The sequence below is a fragment of the Takifugu rubripes genome, chromosome 3 (assembly GCF_901000725.2).
Source record: "Takifugu rubripes chromosome 3, fTakRub1.2, whole genome shotgun sequence".
Classification (NCBI taxonomy): Eukaryota; Metazoa; Chordata; class Actinopteri; order Tetraodontiformes; family Tetraodontidae; genus Takifugu; species Takifugu rubripes.
Genome location: NC_042287.1, coordinates 13,221,610 through 13,246,661, shown reverse-complemented (window position 1 = coordinate 13,246,661; position 25,052 = coordinate 13,221,610). Strand labels below are relative to the sequence as shown.

The 25,052-nt window shown below is 45.4% G+C and overlaps 3 protein-coding genes across 10 annotated transcripts in view; 2 read left to right on the top strand and 1 right to left on the bottom strand.

Moving 5' to 3' along the window:
• Positions 1-17: 17 nt before the first annotated feature.
• Positions 18-2,466, top strand: fbxw12 (F-box and WD repeat domain containing 12). Its single transcript, XM_003963395.3, has 10 exons — positions 18-219; positions 299-336; positions 399-565; positions 692-816; positions 910-1,116; positions 1,190-1,354; positions 1,518-1,725; positions 1,784-1,959; positions 2,036-2,157; positions 2,227-2,466. Exons 1-10 carry the CDS (start codon positions 121-123, stop codon positions 2,324-2,326), a joined length of 1,407 nt encoding a protein of 468 aa, XP_003963444.1. The 5' UTR covers positions 18-120; the 3' UTR covers positions 2,327-2,466.
• A 202-nt stretch (positions 2,467-2,668) lies between these two features.
• Positions 2,669-7,227, bottom strand: ptpdc1b (protein tyrosine phosphatase domain containing 1b). Of its 4 annotated transcripts, none has more exons than XM_011602572.2 (11): positions 7,091-7,227; positions 5,811-6,075; positions 5,557-5,640; positions 5,128-5,293; positions 4,968-5,048; positions 4,770-4,888; positions 4,555-4,692; positions 3,439-4,445; positions 3,192-3,365; positions 3,010-3,120; positions 2,669-2,922 (listed from the first exon to the last, which is right to left on the bottom strand). In XM_011602572.2, the coding sequence occupies exons 3-11, from the start codon at positions 5,630-5,632 to the stop codon at positions 2,794-2,796; spliced, it is 2,001 nt and encodes a 666-aa protein (XP_011600874.2). In that variant the 5' UTR covers positions 5,633-5,640; positions 5,811-6,075; positions 7,091-7,227; the 3' UTR covers positions 2,669-2,793. The 4 variants fall into 4 exon arrangements, with proteins under 4 accessions (XP_011600874.2, XP_029690065.1, XP_029690067.1 ...); XM_029834205.1 differs by having other exon boundaries at positions 6,895-7,174; XM_029834207.1 differs by having other exon boundaries at positions 4,770-4,882; positions 6,895-7,174.
• Positions 7,228-7,642: 415 nt separating this feature from the next.
• LOC101063122 (protein bicaudal D homolog 2) overlaps positions 7,643-25,052 on the top strand; it is a 29,002-nt gene continuing 11,592 nt past the window's right edge. For 4 of the 5 annotated variants that reach the window (XR_003887820.1, XM_011602575.2, XM_003963410.3 and 1 more), the window contains exons 1-3: positions 7,644-8,202; positions 19,550-19,762; positions 24,824-24,976. Coding sequence is in view for 4 of the 5 variants with exons in the window: in XM_011602575.2 (XP_011600877.1) it covers positions 7,963-8,202; positions 19,550-19,762; positions 24,824-24,976 (606 nt within the window). In the remaining variant the exon portion in view is untranslated. Of the gene's footprint in view, positions 8,203-19,549; positions 19,763-24,823; positions 24,977-25,052 lie in introns of all 5 variants that reach the window. The other variant, XM_011602574.2, reaches the window with a different exon arrangement.

The window sequence follows — 25,052 nt, the reverse complement described above, 5'->3', positions numbered from 1 at the left end:
TAACACACGACACCCCTGCAAACTGACCCAGCAGCTCTTCCTGTTCACGCAGTTTCCTCCCAGTTTGGAGATCCTGGAAGTGGCAGCTGGAAACGGCTGATCAGACTTGTGGAAATCAGTATGGATATTCACCATCCAGGCCTGATCAGCGATTGCCTCATTTCTGTTTTCACATTTTTGAAAGAGGACGATTTAATCGTCGCGTCGTGTGTTTGTAAGGTGAGCGGCGTGGCGACTTGCGGAAGTGCTTCATGTACGAAAGGAAAGCGGTTGCTAATGCGATCTGATTTGTTTCTAGGATTGGCATGAAGCTGCAGAGACACCGTGGTTGTGGAGGTGATGTTTCCTTCATGCACCTTTCGGTAGAAATGTCCACCTTTAACTCCTTTTCCCCGCAGGAGGTTGTGTCTGCAGCGGTGGAGCTTCTGCAACTTTGCTGTCACGGGGACTGAGGACGTGAATCACTCGTGGAAAAGATATTTTCTCCGACGTTCCCACTTGGAAATGAAGATGAGCAAAGGCAGGTCTGGAAGTTACACCTGCAAAAGTCTGAGAGGACACACAGGTGAGGCGCATCGAGGTGTGTGAGGACGATGTTGTTTGTGTGTATGTTGTGTTTAAGTACATGTGTAGATTGTTGTGATTTTAGTTAAATATCCATGCTGAATATGTGACACCTGCTTTCCATCAGGCAGCGTGGTGGGGCTGGTGTACCTGCAGGGCAGCTCGGGTCACCTTCCTCACCTTTGGAATACGAGTGCCATAGTTTGCAGCGCCTCAACTGATGGTACAGTCCGCGCGTGGAACGTCCAGAACGTCAGTGCAAGAACATCAGCATTATCTCCTGTTTAGTTCTTTACCTTATTCCCAGAGGAAATGGTGATAAAAGTAGCACCTCTCTGCTCCCAGGGCGAACTGCTGTGGTGCAGCCCCGTGCAGAGTCCTCTGATGCAACTCATTACCGACGAAAAGCACGAAGTGGTGATCACGGCAGACTCCGGAGGTCTGATCAAGACCTGGCAGGGTGAGACGGGCCGGGAGATGGGGTCCTTTCCTACTGCATCTTCTCACTGCTCGCTCCTGCAGTACAACATCAGCAACACCTGGTTTCTGACTGTACGCCACCGCAAAACTGGTTGTGATTTGAAAGAATTTAAGTCAGTGCGCTAGTTGTTTTCCTATCTTCTAGGTTGGAACAGGGCAGGGATCTGTCTGCACGCTGGAGGAGTCTGCTTTAACTAAAAAGTCGAGCATCATGGTGTGTGACAGTTTTAAAGTCAACACGCTCCTGATTTCCCCTGACAAAAGATGGATCGCAGCTGGAACCACAGACCACAGTGACCTCAGTCCAAAGGTATTTCGTGTCTGTTCTTCAGTTAGTCTTCCGTGCTCTAGTGTGTTTTTGTTCATTACCTCATTATCTCAAAGAAAAACACTGGGGACAAAAGGTGTTAACGGAAGAGAGCAGTTAAAGACGATGGCGTTCACAGTTGTGGTCTCTTTCCGGCTGTTTGCAGGTGATTTACACGGAGAGCTTAACCTCTCCAGCTGAGGATGAAGATCCTCTGTGCCAGTCTGTCCCAGTCACCGGGCTCCAGGCTGCAGTCTTTATACCAACCCAGCCCTCCAGGGTGGCTGTCGTCCACAACAAGCGTCCGAACAAGAAGATCCTCTCCGTGTTTGACGTCAGCATTAAAAAGTCAAAGTACAAATCGGAAATCCAAGGCAAGTATCCGGATGACCCGACGGTTGTCCAGCTTCAAATATTGCATTTAAATCACAGTGCAGCAGGTGGAGTCCTTCACCCTGAACACCAGCTCGTCTCAGATCCTTCTAGAGGCAAAGAATAGCAACTGCTTATTGCTGGCAGCCAACCAGGAGCTCCTGGTCTACTCTCTGAAAGGGGCCTTGCTCGCCAGCTTCAAAGAGCACACCATGCCCATCTCGTCCATGTGTGTGGTAGGCTGGTTTCCACTTGTGACATTGTGGATGGTAAATTCTTAACCTTAAAATGACCACTAAGTATCGTCTGTAGGACAGCTTCCGGGTCGTGACTGCTTCCCGGGATCTCTCCTTACGTGTACTGACATGGAGGAATGATGGGGGGACACTGGAGAGCAGGTACCACTTACTGGGAGGCTCTCACACCATGGCCAGGTACTACAGAGTTCGCGCACTATTTCTTATGCAACTTCATCTGAAAGTCTTCCTCCTCTGGTTTTCTAGAGGGTTCACCCACGTCGCCTGTGACTACTCGAGCATCGTAGCCTCAACAGAAGGGAAAGATGGAAAAGATGTCCTCAAAGCCTACTATTTTACCTCCTGAGCATCACAGATTTACTGATAATGTGGCGAAGCTATTTGCACAATCCACAAGAAAGAGTTAAAGGCTGTTTACGCAAAGAATCTTCTAAGTCTGTGTTTACCGAAAACAGAACGTCATGAGTAAAGCCTTACTAGACTATACTGACAACACCATTTCTGACTTGATTACATTACATAATTACATTCTCTGAACGTGGGTTTGGAAATGTTACCCCCCCTCACTAATATACAGAAAAATCAATAAGAATAGTCCAGGAAAATGTTAACATTTAATGCACATCGACCAAAAAAAACAAACATTATATTAAAAAAATAACATTGTTAAAAGGCACAAAAATCCCTCATAACTGAACCACATCCACGTTTAAGTAATTTTAGCTCCACTTCCTGTGGATAAAACCAAAAACTTGTAAACTTGCAGTGCTGTATAAATAAGCCTTAAGAGCATATGACAGGCGGCAGCTAGGTTCAAGCAAAAGGGTTATCTGGGGTCGGCTCCTCTTCTAAGGCCACACTTCTCATGTCTTCGAGGACGCACCGTAGTGCTGCAGTCATGGTCTCGAGCACTTTCTGTCCATCCTCCGAGTTATTTTCAATCTGTTGAAAAGCAAACATTCAATCAGGCAGCACTGATGCGCATAACTGTTGTCAAAGCTCCCAAAAAAAGGCACTTTCAAATCTCACCCAAGTGAACGCCTTGACGGTGCGGTTCAGGAATGCATTCTCCAACTCTTCTGGTACTTGCAGCAAATGGGCCATGCAGTCCAGAATGCAGCTTATTGTTTCTCTGGCAGCCTGGAAAACAAACCCAAGGATTCATGCCGCCGTTTTTCATGGTTGGCATGCGAATAAATTAGAATATGGACCTTGTCCAGGGTGTTGAGGATGTCGGCGTTGTCGGGGTTCAGGGCTAAAGCCTCCTGGCGGGAGATGACGGGCTCTTTCAGCTGTTCCAGCCACGACCACATGAGCCCGGTGAGGATGAAGGGATCGCGCTCCGTGCACAGCCTCTCCCAGCCGCCACCTTGATTCAGTTGTGCCTGGACACAGATGTGTTCCATCTCAGCATCGGGTGACCAGCCACGTATTGACCGTGGGAGCATGTGGTCTTACCTGCCAGGCCAGGACTTTGGTCTTGTGCTCTTCTTCTCCCTCAATGAAAAGGTCCACTGCCAGCGCCTGTGCTGCCAACAGCCTGCGGGCGTCCAGAGACAGCTCCGACTGCAGGGTGATAAACGGCACCACCGACGTCTTCAAATCTTCCTGCTTTGCTTTCATCCCGTTCATTTCCAACTCGCCCCTCTGCTCCGCCTTCCACCTGGACAGCATGTTGCCCTTTTTGGCAGGTTCGTTGTTGCCCACCGATTCGCTGCGCTGGATGGATTTCCGCTTGATCTTCTTCAACAGTAGCGGGCCCTCTTGGTTTTCTTCGTTCTTCGTTTTCCAGAGCGAGCTCCTGGATCCATGCGAAATGTCAGAGGTGTTCTTCTCGTGCTGGGCAGCAGGAAGCATGGGCTCGGATGGAGAAAAGGCCTTCCCGACATTATCCTGCGACAGGGATCCAAATGGTTGCGTGAGGAGGTTCAGCTGCGAGCCCAGCCGTCTCAAATCAGACTCGCTGTAGCTCAGACTCTTGCGATGGTAGAAAATGGCCGGTTCGTTGAAATGTCTCGGCAAGGTGGGCATTCCCGGTAGGCGCGGTTCTTTTGTTGAGAACTCCGTGCCCATTTGCTCGATGACGCTGATCGTCATCTCAATGTCATGGATGTCGGGGGCCTCCAGAATGTCTTCTTCAATCACCTCTCGATTTTCTACAATGTCCAACAGCAGCTTAGAAACCAGCTGGACAATTTTGGGGAGGTGCCTGAGGTCCTTCCTCTCGCTGCCGTGCAGTATGTGTCTCTGACGGTTCAGGTACTGGGACAGCGTGACCGGTTTGTACCGCGGCTCGGCGCAGGAAAAGACGCTCCTCAGAGGGGCCAGGAACTGGACGAACTCCCTGACGCAACTCAGCTGGGAGCGGGTTTGGATGGAGTTGGGCCGTTTGGAGCGCACGTACAGGATAGCCTGGTTAGCTGCCATTCCTGTAGCATAGGCTAAGAAACATGCCAAAAGCACACCTGGGGGGAGGGAAGAAAGGAAGCCCCTCAGAACATTGAAATGAGATTGGTGAAATGTGCAAATGTAGAATTCTTGCAGCGTTTACGCTCATCGTTAAGTATCTCCTACCTGTTCTTCCTAGACCGGCATGGCAGTGAACGGCCACCTTCCCCTCCTGCAGCGCGAAGGCCATCACCTTCACTATGTCCAGGACGGTAGTGAGGTTCGCCACTCCGTAATCACACCAACCGAAATTGTAGAAATAAACTGGAAGGTCGGGGGAATTTCAATCCGAATCGAGCAACACTACGAATATTTCAGGAATAGTGCTTTAAAGAACATACTGTTGTTTTCCATGAAGATCTCCGGGTTGTAGGAGAAGCCACTGTTAGGCTCCAGAGGGTTCCCGCAGTCAGCGTGTTCCCCAGGTATCTGCAGGTTGATCACCGTTTTAATGCTGTTCCTTGCGAACAAAGACATGAAAAAGGTCATCACGTTCATCTCCACAGTTGCTGTATTACGTCACCAGTGCGGTCTAGTACCTTCTGAACTGATTGATGATTTGATACTTCTCAATTATTTCCGTTGAGGGCCTGGACATGGCCAGAAGGTGATCAGTCACCCTGCAATTAGTGCAAGGAAAGTCTGTGAACATGCATTAAAGGTCAACGCAGCTTTTTGTCTGAATAAGAGCTAACGAACCAGGATGAGTAGAGGCCTTTTATGGCCTGCTGGTCGTCTCTCCAGTAACATGGATTGTCATACTTGCAGGACTGACCCCCACAGCCGATTGAGCACTGTAAATGACTGGGGATTAAATAGCGCACTGCTTCTCCCACGATGGTGTACTTCGCCCTCGGTGCATTGACTAAGGGGAGAAATCAGATTAAAGATTAAAAATCATCTTGCCATCAATTTATCTGTGTTGTTCTTACAAATTAACATGATCTAATGCTGATATTCTGGGTGAAACTAAAGCTATTATTTGCTACTGCTCACTCGGGGTTTAATCTTCACGAGTCCTCTGGGCATTGAGCCGTGTTAGGTACCAGCGTATACCTTTAAATTCTCTAACAAACACGAGACACAGTCTTTGGTTCCTATTGATCATTAAATGCAGATCTTACGTACTGAATTCCACCAGAGCCCCACCCATTGTTTTTGGATTGAGCGCCATTGGAACGGTTAGATTGGCCCCCACAGTCATAGCAGATTCTGCAACAAGAAGAGATCCGTTTTTTTGACCGCTTCAGTTTGACAGAAACACTCACTTTTGCTCATAATGAAATCAACCTGATAATTCACTCAGGGATGAACAAACTAGAGTCAATGCAATGTCTACTACATCTAAATGAAGTAAAAATCTGCAGTAATTACAGATTTACCTGGCGTAGGTGAGATGAGAGGTCCCTGAGCAACACCTCCGATGGTTTGGAGCTCATAGCTGCCTTTGCCAACATTTCTGACTCAGACTTCCACCTCGCTGACGTCTTTCCCTCTGCTGCTAGGTGGAAAATCAATCCTCTGGCTTTGCTTGATTTGACTTGTCTCAGATTAACTCTGGGTTGAGGGGTGGGGCAATGCACTTAGCAACAGGATCCACTGTGCGCTCTATGTGATATGTGACTTTCCTCATGTGACACATATAACCTGGAAGACAGAGATGGCAAATGATTAAAAAGCATGTTTTGATGCTACAGAGTTTGTGTCCTTATCTAACCTACTCAATGCAAAGATCCAGCCTGTCTCTGGATTTGAGGGGAGTTTAGGGCTATTCCTGACTCTAGGATTAGAATTCTAATCTGATTAGTTAACAGGTATAAAATAGCTCCCCCTCATCACCCAATTCATAGTAAACCATCACCATCGTTGTAGTGTGCCTGTCAAAGGCAAAACCGATCATCAGTAAACACCTTTCTACCTGTATTTTTTTAAACGAGAACTTGCCTAATAATATGAATTTGATTTCGAATATGTTTTTTTAAAGCAACAATTCAGAATAATTCTGGAATCAATGTAGTACAACTGCTGAACCTTAGTGAAGCAGCAAATAGATAAAATCTGATTGGGCTTAATTGGCCCACTGTGTTAACGCAGCTTGTAATTAGATTACTGGTGCACAGCGTTATGGTAGGCTTAAAATCCAATGAGCCAAATGAAATCTTTGAATAATATTCAGAAGCTCTTTTGGATTATCTTCATTATGGATTAATAATTTATACTGCGATCAGCAGTGTAAGAAGGGCAACAATTTCAATAAATAAAAGACAGCCACAGGTTAAAAAATATATTAAAATAAAAAAGAGGCACATTTTGTTCCAACAAATGAAATAAGATTTCGTTTATTGAACAGTACCTACATGAATGAATGTATAACAAATCTAATCGTGAAATGGAAATCGACGAATGACCTACATAGATTATAAAAAGGAATAGATCGTTTGAGATATTAAGGTATAAATCAGATACCCCGAAACTGGAACACGACGTGCTGCTTTTCCATATTTTACCAACTCGATTAAATAAAAGCACATATGTAAATAATACCATTGATGCGTTCCCTCTTCTAACGATAGACTAGTCAAGCTGTATTAATTTATGACAATTATGACACATTTGATTCTTCTGTCAATAAAATAAGGAAATACTGGTAAAATGTCCAGACCCGGTTGAATACTTAATTACTCCGACGGGTGGCAGCATATACAGCAGGAAAACACTTGAGCGCAGCCCATCCAGCTACAACCGAAGCGATTTCCGTGTTCCACATAAGCAAATGAACAAAGCCTATTGGGAAATGAGTCCTCTTCCTGGAGTCGATGCGCCGTTGTTCCATTGCCCTCTATGTTGTACATACTACATTTCCCTTCAAGCATTGCGGTCAGGAACGAGGCGTCCCAGCTGACTGCGTAGGCGTTACGCATTTTATCAAACTGACCATTCAGCTGTTTTAAATAAGCCGGTGATGATGGCATGTGGATACAGGAAGTTCATTGATTTTACTTTCAAAATAAAGTGATCGGCAGTTGGTTGTTTGAAATATATAATCACCCTAAACATATATAGCATGGTTTATCTGAAAACAAAATAAGGTTTAGTCATTTTACACTACGTACAAAAGTATCGAGTAACATATAACTGTATAAACTGTAAAGTATGATTGGCAACTCGGGTTTATTTTGAAAGTAAAACGAACAGACTCTTAACATCCGTTTTTGTCCTGACAGTTGGTGCCGCTGCTCCAGCGCTGTGGATCCGAGTCCGACAAGCCGGGGGAGAAGAGAGGGGAACGCAACTCCTCAACGATGGAGCATTTCTAGATCTTAAACGCGAACTCCCCCGACGGAGATAATCGCACCGAGTCACCCCTATGACCAAAGAAGTGAGAGCGGCAACGAGAAACAACAAACGCAACAACCATGCAGTTTAAATACAGAAGAAATTAAGCAACCCCTTCTTCAAGGTTACACCGCTTGAAGAAGCCCGACGTCTCCCGAGTCGCACAGATCAGCTGTTTGATCGATACCGGTACCAACCATGTCTGTCGAAGAGCAGGGATACCTCGACGCTATGCTGTTGCAGGAGGCCAGGCCGGAGTGGATGCGCGCCGAGATCGAGCGTCTCTCTCGGGAGCTTCTCGAGACGACGAACGAGAAGATCCAGGCGGCGGAGTACGGGCTGGTGGTGCTGGAGGAGAAGCAGCAGCTCAAACAACAGTACGACGACCTGGAGATCGACTACGAGGCCGTCAGGCGTGAGCTCGACCTGCTGAAAGAGGTAGGGTGCCTTTAAAAATCCCAGAACACACCGAAATCAGCTGTTTGACCATCAAACGTGATTTGTGGTCCTGCGTACCCAATTAATATCACAAAAAAAACCCAAAACGTGAGTGCACATATTGAAAATTTGTATCCTACTTTGGTGCATGAATCCCTCTGTAACAGCAGGTGTGAAATAGGTAGCCGCCATTCATCCTGCAAGGTCAAAACTGCAGGATGAGGAGGGGACGCACCCCTCCCTCCCACCCCCTTCTCTCAGCATCTCCCCCATTACACTGTCACCTTTATTTATTTATGCACCCTCTTCCAGTCATGACTGACCCAGCCTGGTCCTGAAGCATTTGCCTCCTCTCTTCTGGGGTATAACCAGTGGTATAACCATGATCACAGGCACTGATCTGCACTTCTGTTAGTATTTAGTGTGTTTGCATTTACAGTGTTTCTACTGTGCGTGCCTGCTTGTCATAAAACGACATTTACATTTTTGAGTTTGCCTCAAGATGCTTTTGGTCATGATAAGCTCAGAGGAAAAGTCTCATGAAAAGGATTGGCTCTAATGTAAAAAAGGGGCGGAGGTATGTTTGAATTTTAAACCTTCCCGCTCAGACGAGCGGAGGATGACCGAGCTGCAGAGGAAGCCAAACCAGTTGGGAATGGAAAGAATGTGGAGAGTGACAGCTCATGGTGGTCAAAAGAGCCGCACAAAGGATGTGTCTGTTTTTCCCAACAGCGGCTGCATTTATTTCCTAACGTATCGCATTATCAGAGACAATTTTCTTCCCTTCAGCAGCAGTCAGGATCTTGTGTTTGGCTTGAGAGTGACATCATGAAAGGCAAACGCCAACTGCCTCCGGATTGCCTCCTCATAGCAGACTGATTTCTACTAATTCTTATTCATGCTGTCTCACATCCTCCTTTGCATTATGGCTTCTTCCTGCGTCCTCCCACGAGGACTTCTCAGCTATTGGCTGAGAAGTGGTTCATGGTAAACCCCTAACTGCCCTGCCAGAAACCTTCTCCCCCATCCCATGGGGTTTTGTGCTTTTCTCTGGAGGACCCACAGAGACATTTTCAGCTGGTGGCCCTCTGTCGAGTTGTTATCTCTGCTGGAAAGAAGAGTTCTCGGGGCCCTTTCAGCAGTCGTTGTTCAGTTTCCCATGAAAGCCTCTGGCAAGAAATGGCTAACAACAAAACTGAGGAACAGGAACAAAATGGCTCTGAGCGCTTTTTCTCTGTGCTCGGAGAAAAGTAAACCAACTTAATTTTAAAATAAATTTTAAGTCTGAGGTGAATTTCATTAAGTCTAGATGTCTGTCTGATTAATTCTCATGTTTGCACAAAATACTAACTACTTTTGCCTCAGGTTTGGGTATTTTACAGCTGGTTTAACGAACATAACATTTGTCTTATCATCCTCTAACCCTCCTCTCAGCCCCGAACACATCGATTGTATAATTTGATGCTATTAGAGGTACAAACACCAACATAAGTTGTTGGTGCAAGTACGACTGAAATGACTGCTTTCTACTCAAAATCCCAACATTTAATTTGAGATATTCATTTAGTTAAATTAATTAGTCTAACAATAATTTGTTTCTTTAATTTTCAAAGGATTTAAATCGGGTATCTTGGAGATATTTATGGTGTCTAAATATTAGATCCTCTCCAATGACCCTAACCCTGACCTCAACCATGTTATTTTCAAGAAAACAGCTCATATTTACTTTCACTTTAATGTCCAAATTTCAATTTCATGGGGAACTCGGGTATAAAGAACCGATCACAAATCATCTTGGCAGCCTCCAAACTTCCCCTGAAAGCTGTCCAGTCCGCACCTTCTCACGTACCGAGGGATTAGAGTGCTAACATTCACACTCGTGCACACCCCCGCATGCAAGCAACTCCCAAGGCAGGCGATGGAGGAATTCTGTGCAATGTTGTTGCTTAGTAACGGTTTCAGTGTAAGCAGCCGTGTTGCCCTCTGAGCCATCATCTCACAGCAAGCTATAAAACTACACATGTCGTACACATTATAGATGGCAGAAAGTAATATCCACTCTGCTAATAACATCCATGGGGAGGTCTCTTCTGTCAGATATCTGCCACATTTGAATTTATATTACATCTTATAGACCCTTCAAATGATTCCTCTTTGAAAATGCAACATGGACTGTATGTAGTTGCCTATACATAAAACTGCTACTATCAGTCGGTGAGTTTATATTATTTTTATTGAATTTGTTTTAATTAAGGAATAATTAATTAAGGAATAAAGTGCATTTTTTGTGCAGAACTGTTTGATGTTCACCGGCTCTGTCTTACTGTCATGATTCTTATTTAAAAGATTTATGAATCTCGAGTTGTAGAGGTTTCCGGCACTAGTTCATATGAAAACACGAGCCGTTAGTTATGAAGGAGAGCGCAGAGTCCCGTCACAAAGGTGAAGCAGCTAATTGCATTACTCTGCACAAGAGCACGTGGCAGTGGTCTGGTTGTTGATGTACTTAAGGTAAGCCACTCATGGATGACATCATGTGCCAGAACTGTATATACGTTACTGCCGTACGTGCTGGCCCTAGCATAACGTCTGTCTGTTGGTGGGCTCGGCATCAGCTCCTACTGCCTTTTTCTGGTCGTGTATCTCATGAGATAGTGACCACAAAGATGATCTTTTATCCAAAATGACGTGCCCCGGAGCACCTATCTTTATTTTTTCAAAGACCAGAAACACTTGACTCCATGACGCCATACAAGGCCTAGCTTTCATTGTAGAAAGGCTATCAGTATTGCAGCAGCTGCACGCTGCATTGTGGAATTCAGCCCGACATTCAGAGCTGTAAATATTGTTAAGCTCAGTGAAACCTGGGTTCTCTGTGCTTGTCTCACTGGCCCTTTGTGTGCATGAGCCGTACGGGGTTAACGGGTCTTGGGTGTCACAAATGGAGAGAGGGTTAAATGCCAGCAGAACACAGTGTATAACAAAGGACAGATTGAAAGAGGCGGCACATTGTGGTTATCTGAATGGATCGGCCACTTTGGTCCCCTTTGAAATGGTAGATTACAAAAGGATATATGTCAGTGTCCAGAAATAAGGATATCTTCTGTGACTTCAAGTCTGCTAGATGCTGATTGGATGTGAGAGTAACACAGGACCCATCTGGTTCCTTACAGAAAGAGTTGTAAAGTCTTAGTGATTGGATTTCCGTCCCCAAACGATGTTTCATCAGCAGTCGTCCATTGTCCTTGTAATCTTTCAATCAGCATTCTGAGCTAATCACTTCATCGTACATTAGATTAATTTCCTTGCATCATTAGTGGGTCGAGATTTTTCTGGTTCTTAAACCTATTTTTGAGGCATTCTGAATATCTATTTTATCCATGATATCCTCCTGACAGTTAAAGTAATCTTTTGTAAATGGCGCTAAATAAAGTCCCAAATCCCCCACCCTGTTGGGCTAAGTGGATGAATCCCAGCCAGTATGCATAGGGCTTACAAAGGGCCGGGAGTGTGTCGGGCCCAGTCACCCTTGGCAGCCTCCATAACCCCACAAAGGTAGGTGAATGTTTGGGCCTGTGCTGTACAGAGGCTATTATCAGCCCTGTGGCCAGTTCTAATGGACGTCTCTGTGCTTTCATAAGTGGCTCTGACTCACATGATCATCTGAATCAGCCATAAGAGTCCATCATTCTATAATTCTATTAAGATGTTCAACTTGTGAACTCAGATTGGGTCGGTCTGTGTGAGAGGTCCCATCGTGGACCAACGTGACCTTCTCACAGGGGGAAGACCATATGTTTCTACAAGGTAAGGAAAGCATCCACATACAGTTTCAGAAGGACGCCCCGCTAATCTGTAATGTTTTTAAAGGCTTGTGTTCTTAACTCGCCAAAAACAAAGTGCCACCAGTTCCCAGACCAGTTTGACTAGAGGTTTTGACTAGACTGATTTGAGCCTCAGCAGCTGAACTGTTTGCAGTGCTTCTTGGAATGTTTTTTGTTTCATAAATAGAGTTTTGTTTGCTCTGAATATTTTTCAGACTGGGCTTGAAATTTTTTGAAAGTTTTGTTTGCTTGTTTTTTTTTTAGCCGTCTAGCACCATCATGATTCTGCAGGACAGAACAGGAATGAAACCAAAGGATGAGGTCATAATAAAGGCCGTGCGCCTCCACAACGCCTCATGCTTCACTCGGACAATAAGCCAGTCTCCAGTTTCCTTCGCCAACACCACAATTAACAAAGAACCAAGGGTTTATGCACGTGACTCAGTTTTGGTGTGTGCGTGTGCATCTGTAACGAAAACCGTGGCTATTTCCCTCCCAGTCTGTCCAGTTGTCTTCACATTATCGTTCATTTTCTTGCTTCATAACAGGGGAAACTTTTTAAATCGAAGCCTGTCCAGCACCTCGGGCACCGGTCGGTCACATGTCTGCCACAGATTGTACCTCTTGTAGGTAATAGAGTGACTTCAGGCAGAATTGGCTGACACAACACTTTGTACAAAATCAGGTCAACAATCTGATAAGGGGTTGGGGTTTTGATATCAGATACTGTATATTGTCTTTTCCCGTTGAAACATGTGGGCATGTTTGCTCTAGTTAAAGCTTTATTTATTTTGTAGTGAGTTAAACTATTTCCTTTGGACATTCTCTCTCAGGATGGTTGGAATAAATATGTATCAGTTACCCCTTTTGACGCCCTTTTGACATTTTTAGCAGCAGAAATGCTACCAATGCAGTTTGCCTAATGCTTACACCAATGTTCCAACCAAACCACTTCCTTCTATTTAAATCCTCTCTCACTCGTTCATTTACTGGCTCCAACACTGCATCCTGTTTGCCTCGTGCTTTGTAGAGTGGACAGGAAGCTTAAGGAAATAAGGATTCTGGCACCGTATCAATGAGGACTTGTTTACAGTGGAGGAAATAACTATGTGGTCCATTATTTACTGCGGCCGTGTCACCTGTGCTGAACAAGGGACAGTAAAACAGTCAACTTTTCTATGAGAGAGGAATGCATGTCCATGTGTGCCAATATGAGCACTTGGTGTTTATGTAACTCAGTCCATAGTTCAATGAGCAGACATTAGAATGCATGATAAGGTTGACTGACTGGAGGGTGCATATCTATCAGACTTGACCCACCCACATCCGCCACCTAAAGAGACGGTAATGCAGTGTTTTTTCTACTGTTTGTCCTTTTAGATGGAGGAGTCAGACAGATAATATGCTCTGTTTACGTGAGTACATTCTGGCCCACCCTCCACTCATCTCATTTATTTCCTGCCTTCCGTGGAAGTGGCTACTATATCAGCCAAGCTAATTAAATCAGAGGGCAGAATCTATAAAATCATTCTTTGCTTTAATAAGTCATCTGTGAAAGCAAGTTTCCGAGGGTTGTCCTGGGCTTTATTTTCTTGCTTCAACAGCTTGAGTGCAGTCCACCCTCCATTTCCACCCCCCGCCATCATCCACACCTCCTCTTCCGTCCCCACGGCTCCTTTTGTAAATAGGCTATTGCATCTGGGTCCCCCGTCTCAGTATGTCCTACCCAAGTCCCGTGGAGAACACGCTTTAAAGCCCCGAGGCGTGATAGAACGGGGTCGAGAGGCCAGACTTGGGAATAGAAAAGGGGCTAAATGGGAAGGGGAGATAAGAAGAAAAATAAGTTCTCTCAGTAAGGGGGGGTACCCATACAGCAACATTACAATTTGGCTCAGAGACAAGGGGGATTTAATTGGATGTGTGCCAGTCTCCAAGGGGTCCGAGGGAACTGGAAGGACTGGGGAATCAGTTAGAGTTTACATTTAGACTTTTTACCTGAAATTGTGTCTTACTGACTGGTAGGATATAAAAAGATTCTAACAAATGAGGAAATGCTCAGTGTTCACAGGGGGGACTGGATGACCCCTGCCTTGTGTCAGGTTTGCCTCGCTGACCCAGCCATTAACCTCGCCTGTAGAGGGAATGTGCCTGTGCAGACATGGTCATGTGCAGGATTTAATTACTTCTAATGGGCAAAGAAGGCAATTATAGCCTGTCTACCCAGGAGGAAGCTAGGGCAGGACCTGCCCCTGAGACTATTGGTTTGGTAGGAGATCCTTAAAGACATCACATAACGAAGTGCACGCAGACATTTGGGATTTATTTGTTGTTGGGGGGGGTTCCTTATAGATCTGGAATGATGAATAGCTGCATTAAGGTGACAGTGCATGAAGCACATTAGATGGAAAACCTCAGGAAGAAGGCAGATGGATTACTGCAGCCCCCACCTCCTTCTGTCAATGCTTCAGACTGATTGATTCAATAGGTCTGAGCAGTAACAACTTTAGACTGGGGGGGGGGGGATCATTGATTATTCTAAATAACTTCTGGTAAGCTTAAAGCAAGAAAATAATCAAATCACCAACTGCGAAGTACAAACATTTTATGTTCCTTTGTGTTCAGGGTGGATTCTCTCTCAGCTTTTTCCCTTTCGTGTGTGTCACTGTGCCTCATTTAAAGTATGACTCAACTCCAGCTGCAGCCCCCCCCCCCCCCCCCCCCCAACAACCTCACAACACAAATGTGAGCAGCAACATGATGCTGTTCAGCTGCATAAGGCAGAAGTGCCCCAAACCACCGTGTCTCTGCGCAAGTATTGTAAAATAATGCTGCAGAGAATACTCTGTCACTGTAGAACAAAACCAGGAGGTAGCCTCGGACCTGGATGTGCCACCAACACCTCAGCTGGTAGCATGCAGATCAGGGTCGAGGTCTGTTGCCAGCAGAAGGAGGGGCCCAATCTGGCCTTGTCTATACTCTGAAACAGCCATCTGTGGTGGAGGATCCCTCCTCGCCCAGACTTTACCGGCCGCCCCTCCCTGTGCCACAGTAATTGGCTGAGTAACCATAACGACGGCTGTTTCCCTGGGGTGCGGGCGTGTGGATCAGGGAGATCTCGTCCAGACACAGAGTGTGGCAGAAATTAGAACCATGGGGCTGACTACGGGCAGGTGGAGATAAGGCTCACGTTGCAAACGATTGAGGCTGTGAATTCCTGAAGCGTAAGCCGATGTGTAGGAGTGGCGCGATGTAGACGATGATAAAGGACGAAGGCTCCAGCTCAGAAGCTGATATGGTTTTATCGTGTGTATGGATTCTCATCCCCAATCTCCTTTTTTCTGTCGTTCTGTTGCATATTTAGCAGCTGAACAATAGACCAATTCAACACCGGTAAACAGTGTTTTCTTGTTATTGTGTTACATCCTGAAGCAGACCCTAAGACCTTAGGGAGAAACCATGCGCAGCTTAAGCTAAAACAATTTCTTAAACCTGGCTAAATAAACTGCAGTTTGGGTTTTCTATGCTAGCAGCTATTGATTATTTTAGCCTGTCATCAGAGGCTGGTGCGAGACAGACTGAATAATGACACGCTTGTCCAGGAGACAAAGGCTGTGTTCAGATTTCTGACTCAAATTGAAAATATTAAATTTTGGAGTTTCTTTTTTTTTTTTACTGTTTATAATTTCTTTAGCGAGGCATGTAAAATGCCTCATGAGACTTATTAGTACATCGTTTTATGAAAGAGGGCTCCACTATTTCTCCATCTCCTTCTGGCTAAAACTGCACACAGCAGCTGCTTTCTGACCATAAGGAGTTTAGAGCATCAGCAGCCATCAACCTAAAGTGTAAAGTTATTTACAGTTTTGTTTATTTCCCATCTTATATCCGTTGTTGTTTCACACATTGAGTGGAAGAGATCAGCCCTGCCAGAACCTGCAAGGCTCTGACCTCCCCCCACACTCTTTTTATCTCAGAAGAGAGAGCAAGCTTGAACATGGCTGGACCAGCATGTGCTGCAGCTCTGCTGACTGCAGGGCACACTGGGACAAGGGAAAATGTGAGTGTGTGTGTGTGTGTGTGTGTGTGTGTGTGTGTGTGTGTGTGTGTGTGTGTGTGCGTGTGTGCGTGTGTGCGTGTGTGCGTGTGTGCGCGTGTGCGCGTGTGTGCGTGTGTGCGTGTGTGCGTGTGTGCGTGTGTGCGTGTGTGTGTGTGTGTGAGTGAGGTTTAAGAGTGTGAAATATAGTCCAGGCCTACATGCAAATAGCAGCTCTGAGCTATATGCAGTGAATCAATGTGGCTGTTTGCCAGGCAGCAGCCTGTATTACTCCCCGCTCTATATTTTACCATCTCCTCTTTTCGCCTAAACCTTTTTGAGCCTATGTGCACGAATCCCATTTGGATTCAGAACCGAGAGGAGAATGCTGCGTATTTGTCACAGGGAGGAAATATTTCAAGCCCAGTCTGAAGTAAATAATTAGCTTCTCTGTTACTGATTACAGCAAGTGTCATTGATTTGTACACAGCGTGCCTGATGCAGCGTTCAGTGCTGCATCGTGACTCTCTCTCGCCTTCTCAGAAAGCAGTGTAATAAAACCCATTAATGCTGAAATTATATAGTAAAATGGTCTGTTCCAGTAAAACAGGAAACCAGGGCCTGCTAGGTCCTTTCCAATTCATGACATTGGCATTGTGTAGAGTTGATAACATGCCACTAAATATAGAAAAGGAGATACGGCAGAAGTGGTCGTACAATGACCTGTGGCCCGACACAGAACAGGAGACACAATGTGGGCTTTTTTTTCTCACTAAAAAGTCCACGTGAGCGGCCATTCACGAGGCTCCACATCCAGCCACTGTTTGTATCCGCTCCACTTCCTCTGCAGTCGCCTCTGGTAACTTACAAGGACCAGTCCTGGCCGGAACGCTGCTTCGGCAGCTAGGAGAATTCCATACAGTCACCCTGAGTGCTGAACAGGAATCCAAATATAAGCAGATGTTATGATGTTATGTTATGATTGTCACAGCTTCTGAAAAAATGCTGCTGAGGAGGCAGAAGATCTCCATGCTGGCTGTTTTCTCCTGTTTAGGCATGTCCCAGCACCACGGTCCATGGCTCAGATTCAGGTTTTGTAAATCTAACGCCTCCCCCACACACGCTGTGGTCAGATTGGACGCTTTCCTGTTTTTGGGTTCCCTTCCTCATATACATCCTGGTCTATGGCTTATTTCATTGTGCTCACGCGTCTTCTCAAGCACAGAAGTATTTGGCCGCAGATCCGCGGAGTTTCCATGACATCATCTCTGTCTGTGTCTGGTCTTCAGGCCTTGCTTCACTATTAAAGCCAGGCCATGAGATCACAAAGGGATCGACTGAAACTTTAACAGTGAGACCCAGAGATGGAGATGCAGATTTTGAACTGTTTTTGTCTTACAGCTCCATATTATTTGTATGGATTTAACTACCTCATAGCTTGTTATGTGTTGAACATGTCCACTTAACCGTACATGTTTCTCTCAGTTCCTCCTCTTGAAAGTTGAACTCCAGATTCAGTTTCCTTCTGCTCCCCCAGCCCCAGAGCAGCAATATTGATCTGCTGGTTGCCTCTCAGATCCTAAGCCTGCTTGTGCCTCAAGGATTATGTTCCCTCACTTCCCCGACAGCATGAGAGAGGTAGAACCCTCCATCTATGACATTCTGCATGTGTTGAAATGGTTTGATTAATTGGTGGTTATCTAACCCTGTAATCGGTGGCCGTTTCCTCTGAAAGCTGTTCCTCTTCAGGACAATGCTATAATTACACCGTACACAAACACACACTCTGCTAAGCAACACTGGTTTTGCTGAAACCTGAAGCATTTGGAGGTTGATTTTAATTACCTATAGTGTAAAACAGAATGCTTTTAGATTGATCTCAGTATACTAATGTACATTTTATTCACTTTAGTTTTCAGAGTGCTAATCCTCAGAAAAGAGCTTGTGATCATTCATGTGATTTATTTTTTTATTTTTCACATTATTTTACTTTGAGCTGTGCACAGCAATCTGAGACAAAACGACAAACCCAGCAGACTGGCTAATCTGACCTCATCCTATAATTTTTTCCATATGTGGAATTATACTTTTGGGATAAATCATGTAGTGTCACACCATAAGCCAACAAAAATCCAGTTTTCATAGCGGAATGATTAAGAATACGCCTTTGATTAGCCTGATTTGTGATAAATAATCCATGTGGACATGTGTAATATAAAAAAAATAAAGAATACAGCATATGGCAACCTAAAGATGAATTATGAATTGGGTGCGAAGCCCATAATCCCTTGCCTTAGTTGCATGTATCATTATATTTTTGGATCTTGCATCTGCTTTGGAGTCTCTTTTATGTAACATATCAATTATAAACTGTATTTCGGAGTAAAGTGCTGTAGGTTGACTTTTGGAGTCATACAACACTAATTTGCTCGTGTCCGTTAATGCTACCTCCCGGTTTGGAGCGCGATTTTTCCTGGAATGTGACAGATATTCTCAGTGGTCTCCATGTGGCCCAGTGTCCAACACTTATGTGACCCATTAAACCAGTTTTATAGATTCTCATAAGTCCTGAATGTAGGCCAGTTTGACTAATACAAATTTCCAGATTTTCCTTACTCTGCAGGAATTACTGGGATTAATGCTATGCGGTCGAGCGGAGAAAATCCTGCCGCAGCTCATCACGTGCAGATGTGTGTGTGTGTGTGGGGGGGGCGTGCACCACAGCCGCTCACCAGATCAGATTGTGCGCCTCAGGTGACTTCAGATTACCGTCCGCACTCAAGCTGCAATCACTGGAGATGTGCACCAGGATTTCCATTCAATCGCTGGTGGTTATCAGAAATTAAAGACATAATCAGTGATTATTTCTAGAAAGGAAGAGTCGCCGAGCCCAAATCTGTGCTTCCCCTACAAATTAAGGCCAAATTTGAAGCAGGCCTGTTAATATCTCATGTTATTTCAGAGACTTGAGGCCAAACCTTCCATGGTTACTTAAGCGTAATAAAGTTCACCAACCCAGAGGTTCAAATCAAATATCTGCTGACCTTTGCCTGCTCTCTCTATGATCTCGTGAGGTATTAAGAGCATTAGCATACTGGCCTCTCATGATTTCAGGCCATTGCATTTGCTCTACTTTTCCTGTTTAGTTTCACTGCAGAACACGTGCAGAAGACGCCAACTGCCTGTTGGGGGGGGGGGGGTGCTTTGGGGAATAACCAGGAAAGACGGGATGATGCCCAGATGGAGCCCAACTGATTATCTCCACGGGGCAGCAGCAGTATTTTGGGAGATTTTTGAAGCCTCAGCTAGAACAGTAGTAGACAATAATGTGAACCGAGATAATTCCCAATGCGAGTTTGTCATTTTCATTTTCAATTTCAAAGCAGCTGCTTAAATGAAGTACTACAACTTGTCCCTGAGGTTTGTAAGATCATCCAACATTCTTCAACTAACAGTACTGTTTTTTTTGTATTTTTTTTGTATTTTCCAGGCCTTTGGACAGGCGTACACCAACCACAGGAAGGTGGCAGCGGATGGCGAGAGCCGCGAGGAGTCTCTGATCCAGGAGTCGGCCTGCAAGGAGGCCTATTACGAACAAAGGGTCCTGGAACTGCAGAACGACCTACGCCAGGCACGCAACCTCGTCTCCAATACGCAGTCTGAGAACGACCGACTGAACACCCTCTCCCAAGAGATGAAAGACGTAAGAGCGCTCTGTGCTACAAAGGTTTTAATGAATTACCGTAGTCATCTGGGTTTTCATATAGGATGTTTGTATTTCATTTTTGCTGTACCCTCGGTTGAGACGCTTTGTACAACATGTGTTCAGCCTATTAGAACATCTCTGGGGGATTGTTTATCATAGTGCATTTTATCTTTTAGAAGCCGTAGAGTACAAAAAACATTAATCCCACACATGATGAAGAAATCAGAATCCATCCACCCTGGACAAAGTCTGACCCGCTCACTCTTTACATTTACTTACCATCACAACTAATTAAGCTCATTAGGAAAGACAAGCATGCGGCTCAGTGCAGAGCGTGGGTTGTGTGTCTCTGCCACTGGCCATGCATGAAGCTGGGGATGATGGGATTTAAATTAACTAGCGAGCACTGCAGGTTGGGAATTCCAGAGAGCTTTGAAGAAAGTCAGAGAGACATGAAGGGATGAGAGGAGATGAATCATGTATAACGGCAGGGGAGAGGGAGAATGACTGGAATACTAAAGGTGGGGGTTGTATTAGCAATAGCTTGGGGGACCGTGCCTGTAAGATTGGGGAGGTATAGGTTTCTCACACTAGATCTATCGTCAGTTGGCCTTTAGATTCAGTCTAGCTTCAATCCTTAAATCAGCTTTTGTTCACCCATTTCTTCACATGTTTTCCTAAAGCAACAATACTTACATCTCCTCACTGTTGCAGTTGTCAAACTCTGTGGCCCTGTTCTCTCTAGTCTATTCCCTGTGCAAACCTCTAGTTGTGTGGTTTTTAAACCACTTGGCCAAATCTATGCTGCCGTTGGATTTAACTCATTTCCTATTTTGCAGAACTAGTTGATAATTCCAGTGTAATTAGAAGGAAGGAGTTAAAAAGGGCCTCGCTGGGTCTGACTGGGTCTTCAGCTGCTGTGCTGTTTTTCGTGTCGCCACTGCTTGAGACAGATGTCTGAGATTAGTTTAAAAGAAAATGACATGTTGTCTTCCAGCATCTTAACTTCAAGCACGCTCCACCATAATTAGGTCAACTGCTCCTAAGCTCTAACCCTAGTCGGATGTTCTGCCTCCCCACAAAGTGAAGGCCCCTGTATGACAGACAGTATTAGATTATTCATGTATCATCTCTCTCAAAGTACTGAAAGGTTGGCCTTTCTGCAGGTGCCTGTGCACATTATAAACATCCTGATGCAGCACTGCCAGCTCTAATTGGGTGTATAGAAGGGGTTAGAGTGTAAATCAGGAGGTAATGACACCCTCCAGCTGGTACTTTGGCGGGTGTGCGGGCACTAAGGCTGGCATTGTGACCTGGCTGCTGAAAGAGGCCATTGTCTCCAGGGCCCTCTCCTCTCCTCTCCTCCTCTCCTCTCCTCTCCTCTCCTCTCCTCTCCTCTCTCTCTCTCTCTCTGTCTCTGTCTCTGTCTCTGTCTCTGTCTCTGTCTCTGTCTCTCTCTACCTCTACCTCTACCTCTACCTCTACCTCTACCTCTACCCAGCCGGCCATCAGCAGGAGGGTCCCCCTACATGAGCCTGGTCCTGCTCAAGGTTTCTCCCTGTTAAAGGGGAGTTTTTCCTTGCCACTGTTGCTTGTCTGGGGTTAGGACCTGGGATTCTGGAAAGCCCCTTGAAACAATTTTGATTGTAAAAGACGCTATATAAATAAAAATTGATTTGATTTGAATGAAGGAGGCCCAGAATATATTTGAGAAATGAGGAGGCTAATATTCATTGCAGCGCCATGTTAGATAATTCTGCTTTGCTGGGATGGTGTGACTGGTCACATTGAGTCAGGAGGGAAATTAAATGACGTAGATTCCTTATTGAACTGCAACTAAGATCTTTATGCTGGGAGCCTCCACGCCACCAACTGAAGGAAAGCATGCATAACGCCAACAAATTGCAGTTTTCCTTGTGTGTTGTTCATAAATCGTCCCTACAGGGTTCCAGAGATCTGAAACGTCACCGAGAGAAAAACTGCTTTTGTCTGTATACACGATTCATTTCTTTCCAGTGCGTCAGCTGGATGCGTGCGTCCCATTTAAGCCTCACAGACAGCTCCTGTGCCAGTAGCACAACTGTTGGCCCCAAGCGTAGACAAGACACAAGTCTAATCACTGCTACGGCACATTACAGTATTGAACCTCAACAAAGAGCATGAAACCCTGTTAAGAGCTTCAGTCTGATAGGCATGACTTCATTAAAGTCAGAGATAAACGCCTACAGTGACGCTGCCATAATCCTCCCTGAATGGGGATCTTTTTATGGCAGCATTTGTAATGAAATATCAAGAATACCAGTGTAAAAAAAGGATAGTACTGATGTAGTAAAGAGGTCTGTTAGCTGTTTCCTGTTATCATCCACCTACGTAGCTGATCATCCCACTCCATCGCCGTGGTGACCGTAGATTACCTTCTGTATTCTGCTGGTTATCTGCTGAAGGCTACGTTTGGTGAGTCAAGTCAGCACCACCCATCGTGGCGACCTGGAATTTATCCAAGTTCTTCTGGGTTATCTGAACATGCCTCCCAAACAATCTCCCAAACTCAACCCTATCTATCAAGCTGCATGTCTCCCAGTTCTATTTTTAGCCGTGAGGAGGCGAGTCCTGTGGTATTGAACCCAGCCGATGTTTATGCTTTGGCGTCAGAGGTCCGTGTCTCGCAGGAACAGTCAGATTTTCCGCACCCATTCACTTAGTTTAATGGATGCAAATGCTTTTTTTGTGCCCAGGACTACACTCTCATCCCATTGACCCCAGAATCACTCATTCACTATTAAGTGCACGCTGGCACACTTTACCAGAGTGGGAGAAGAGTGCTCAGCCGTGCACCCGCAAGGCTCTTCTGCATTTTTTTTCCTAAATTTCTCAGTGAAAAGTGTGACCTTGACACCGTTTCCTCTTCTTGATGGTGTCGGGGCAGACTGAATGGAGTGACAGTGGCTTGCAGCGAAAGGAGGATAAAAGCAGATACACTTTCAAGCACAATATGGTCTGACAGTAGCTATGGGCTCTTGGGTTTCATTATTCCTTAGCTCTGTCTAAATCAATATCACAGGGGTCAGGCTGTGCTGCATCTTTAATTCCTTCCTCATCTCACTGGAGTTTAAACCTGGGGTGGCTCATGCTTGTTCGTGTCAGGGTTCCACAACCTTTAGAATCTAAAGTTTAGATGCTAAGACTAAAACCTGGACTAAAAACAATGGACCCAAAGGCTGGTATGAAAGAGAAATCCAACTGTAACTGATACATGACCTTTAAAAGCACCGCACACTAGGAGCTGTGACATTTCAGAAAATAAGAGCTGTAATGGTGTTGATCTTGCTAAATGGAGGTCAGTGTTGTTAGAAAGAGAGGCAAGAGAAGAGAGATTTAACACTGTATTGCCAACCAGTGACTCTCGAACCATTTGTGGACTCTTCTGCATTTTGTAGTATTAGAGAGGAAAAGCAACCCAGTACAAATGCACTTTGGTGAAGTAAATCATGACATTGGCAGAGGGTGACATTAATGTCATCAGAGAGGGGGGAACACGTGTAATAGCAGTATGTATCTCTATGTTTTTGTGCCATCTGGGAGGCTGGAAAGCACTTTATAGAGCTAATAAATACAGATTTTATAAAGGTCCACACAGGTTAAAGCTTAAAACGCATCCCAACACCTAACAAAATTTTGTAGAATTTCTTCAGTTTTCCTCAGTCTGTAGGCCACCTACTGTGGAAGTCTGTTGTTTTTTGTTTTAACTGCTACACATTTTAGAGGAAATTGAGACATATGTCTACGTGTGGGTGTATCCAAGCAGCTGTCATGTGTAGTCATTGGGGAGGGGGGGGGGGGGGGGGGGGGGGGGGGGGGGGGGGGGGGGGGGGGTCATCAGTCACCCACAGCCCAGGGTTTCAACAACACACAGTTCTCAGGAGAGAATCCTGCTCCTTCATCTAATTGTCATTCAGTCCAGACCAGCAGTGACTCACATGGCCAAACCCCGATGAGTTCACTTAAAACACCTCATCCAGCAGCAAGGCAGGGGACCCCCCCCCCCCCCACCACCACCACCAATGTCGGAGGTCAGCACCCTGCAATGAGACCTAATCAGACTGGAGGAGGTCCTCAATCACGTTCTCTGGTGGCCTATATTCAGTGGGATCATAGAGAGTTGACCCTCTAGCAGAGACTCATAACCTCGACCGGGAAAAGAGCTGAAAACCAGCCGGCACAGCTTTGAGCTATAAACAAGGGATTACTCCTGCAGTGTATCTACACTAATCTTGTTTTTTCTTCACTTTGGATCCTTTTCAGATGTCAACATCATGCTACAGACTTAGAGATGGAACTGAACTTTAGGTAGACTGTGATACTACTTTGATGCAAGGACAACAGAGAGGTTGCTAAATTCACCTGCTCTTTTAGAATTTAATGCTGTTCACAGTGTTTGCTTTACAGTATTCCTCCATGATGCCCACACACGCCTTTTGTCTTTTTTTTATAAAGAGCAAGGTCGATCCATCTTCAGGGAGTATCCCCTTACTCATTGCTTTTATCTCATCCTCTAATAGCCATCGGCTGAAATGTTGCCTGTTGTGTTGCTGGGCTTTTGTGCTCGGTCTGAACCAGACAGTGAGGGTAGAAGGGCACTTACAAGCCCTAAAGCCGGAGCTGTAGACAGGGCAGGTATGTGACAGGTGGCTCTGCCCAGCCAGGCCGATGGGATCCATCTGGCTTTTAGTTTAGTCTGTGCGTGCAATTTGGGGCAAGGTTGGTTCTTATGCTTCCCTGGACTTTAAAAATTTAATAAACCTTTTTCCCGGACGGCAGCAGAAAAGTTTGTGTAGTTGTTGTGTATTTAGAATCACTTCATCCGGTTTGATTTCTTTACTGGCCACAGCCACTTTAACATGAATGATGAGTCTGACCAGATGGGAATCCTTACTTAGCAAGTCTTAAAGTGTAATAGAGGAAATGTGACAGGAACAGTTAGAGTAACGCCTCCCTTCTCACCCACACCTTGTCAAATAGCATTGAAGTACTGATGTGCGATACCTCTGACACCCACAGCACAGCCAGATGGTGGAGCTCCAAAGGAACCAACTGCGTGATGACATTAAGGAGTACAAGTTACTGGAGGCCCGTCTGCTGCAGGATTACACCGAGCTGGAGGAGGAGAACATCTCACTGCAGAAGCAGGTCTCCGTGCTCAAACAGAGCCAGGTGAGGATGGAAGCGGGATACACAACTGATGAGGTTGTGGTACCGAAAATAGGCCTGTCTTGAAGGATTCAGCCTG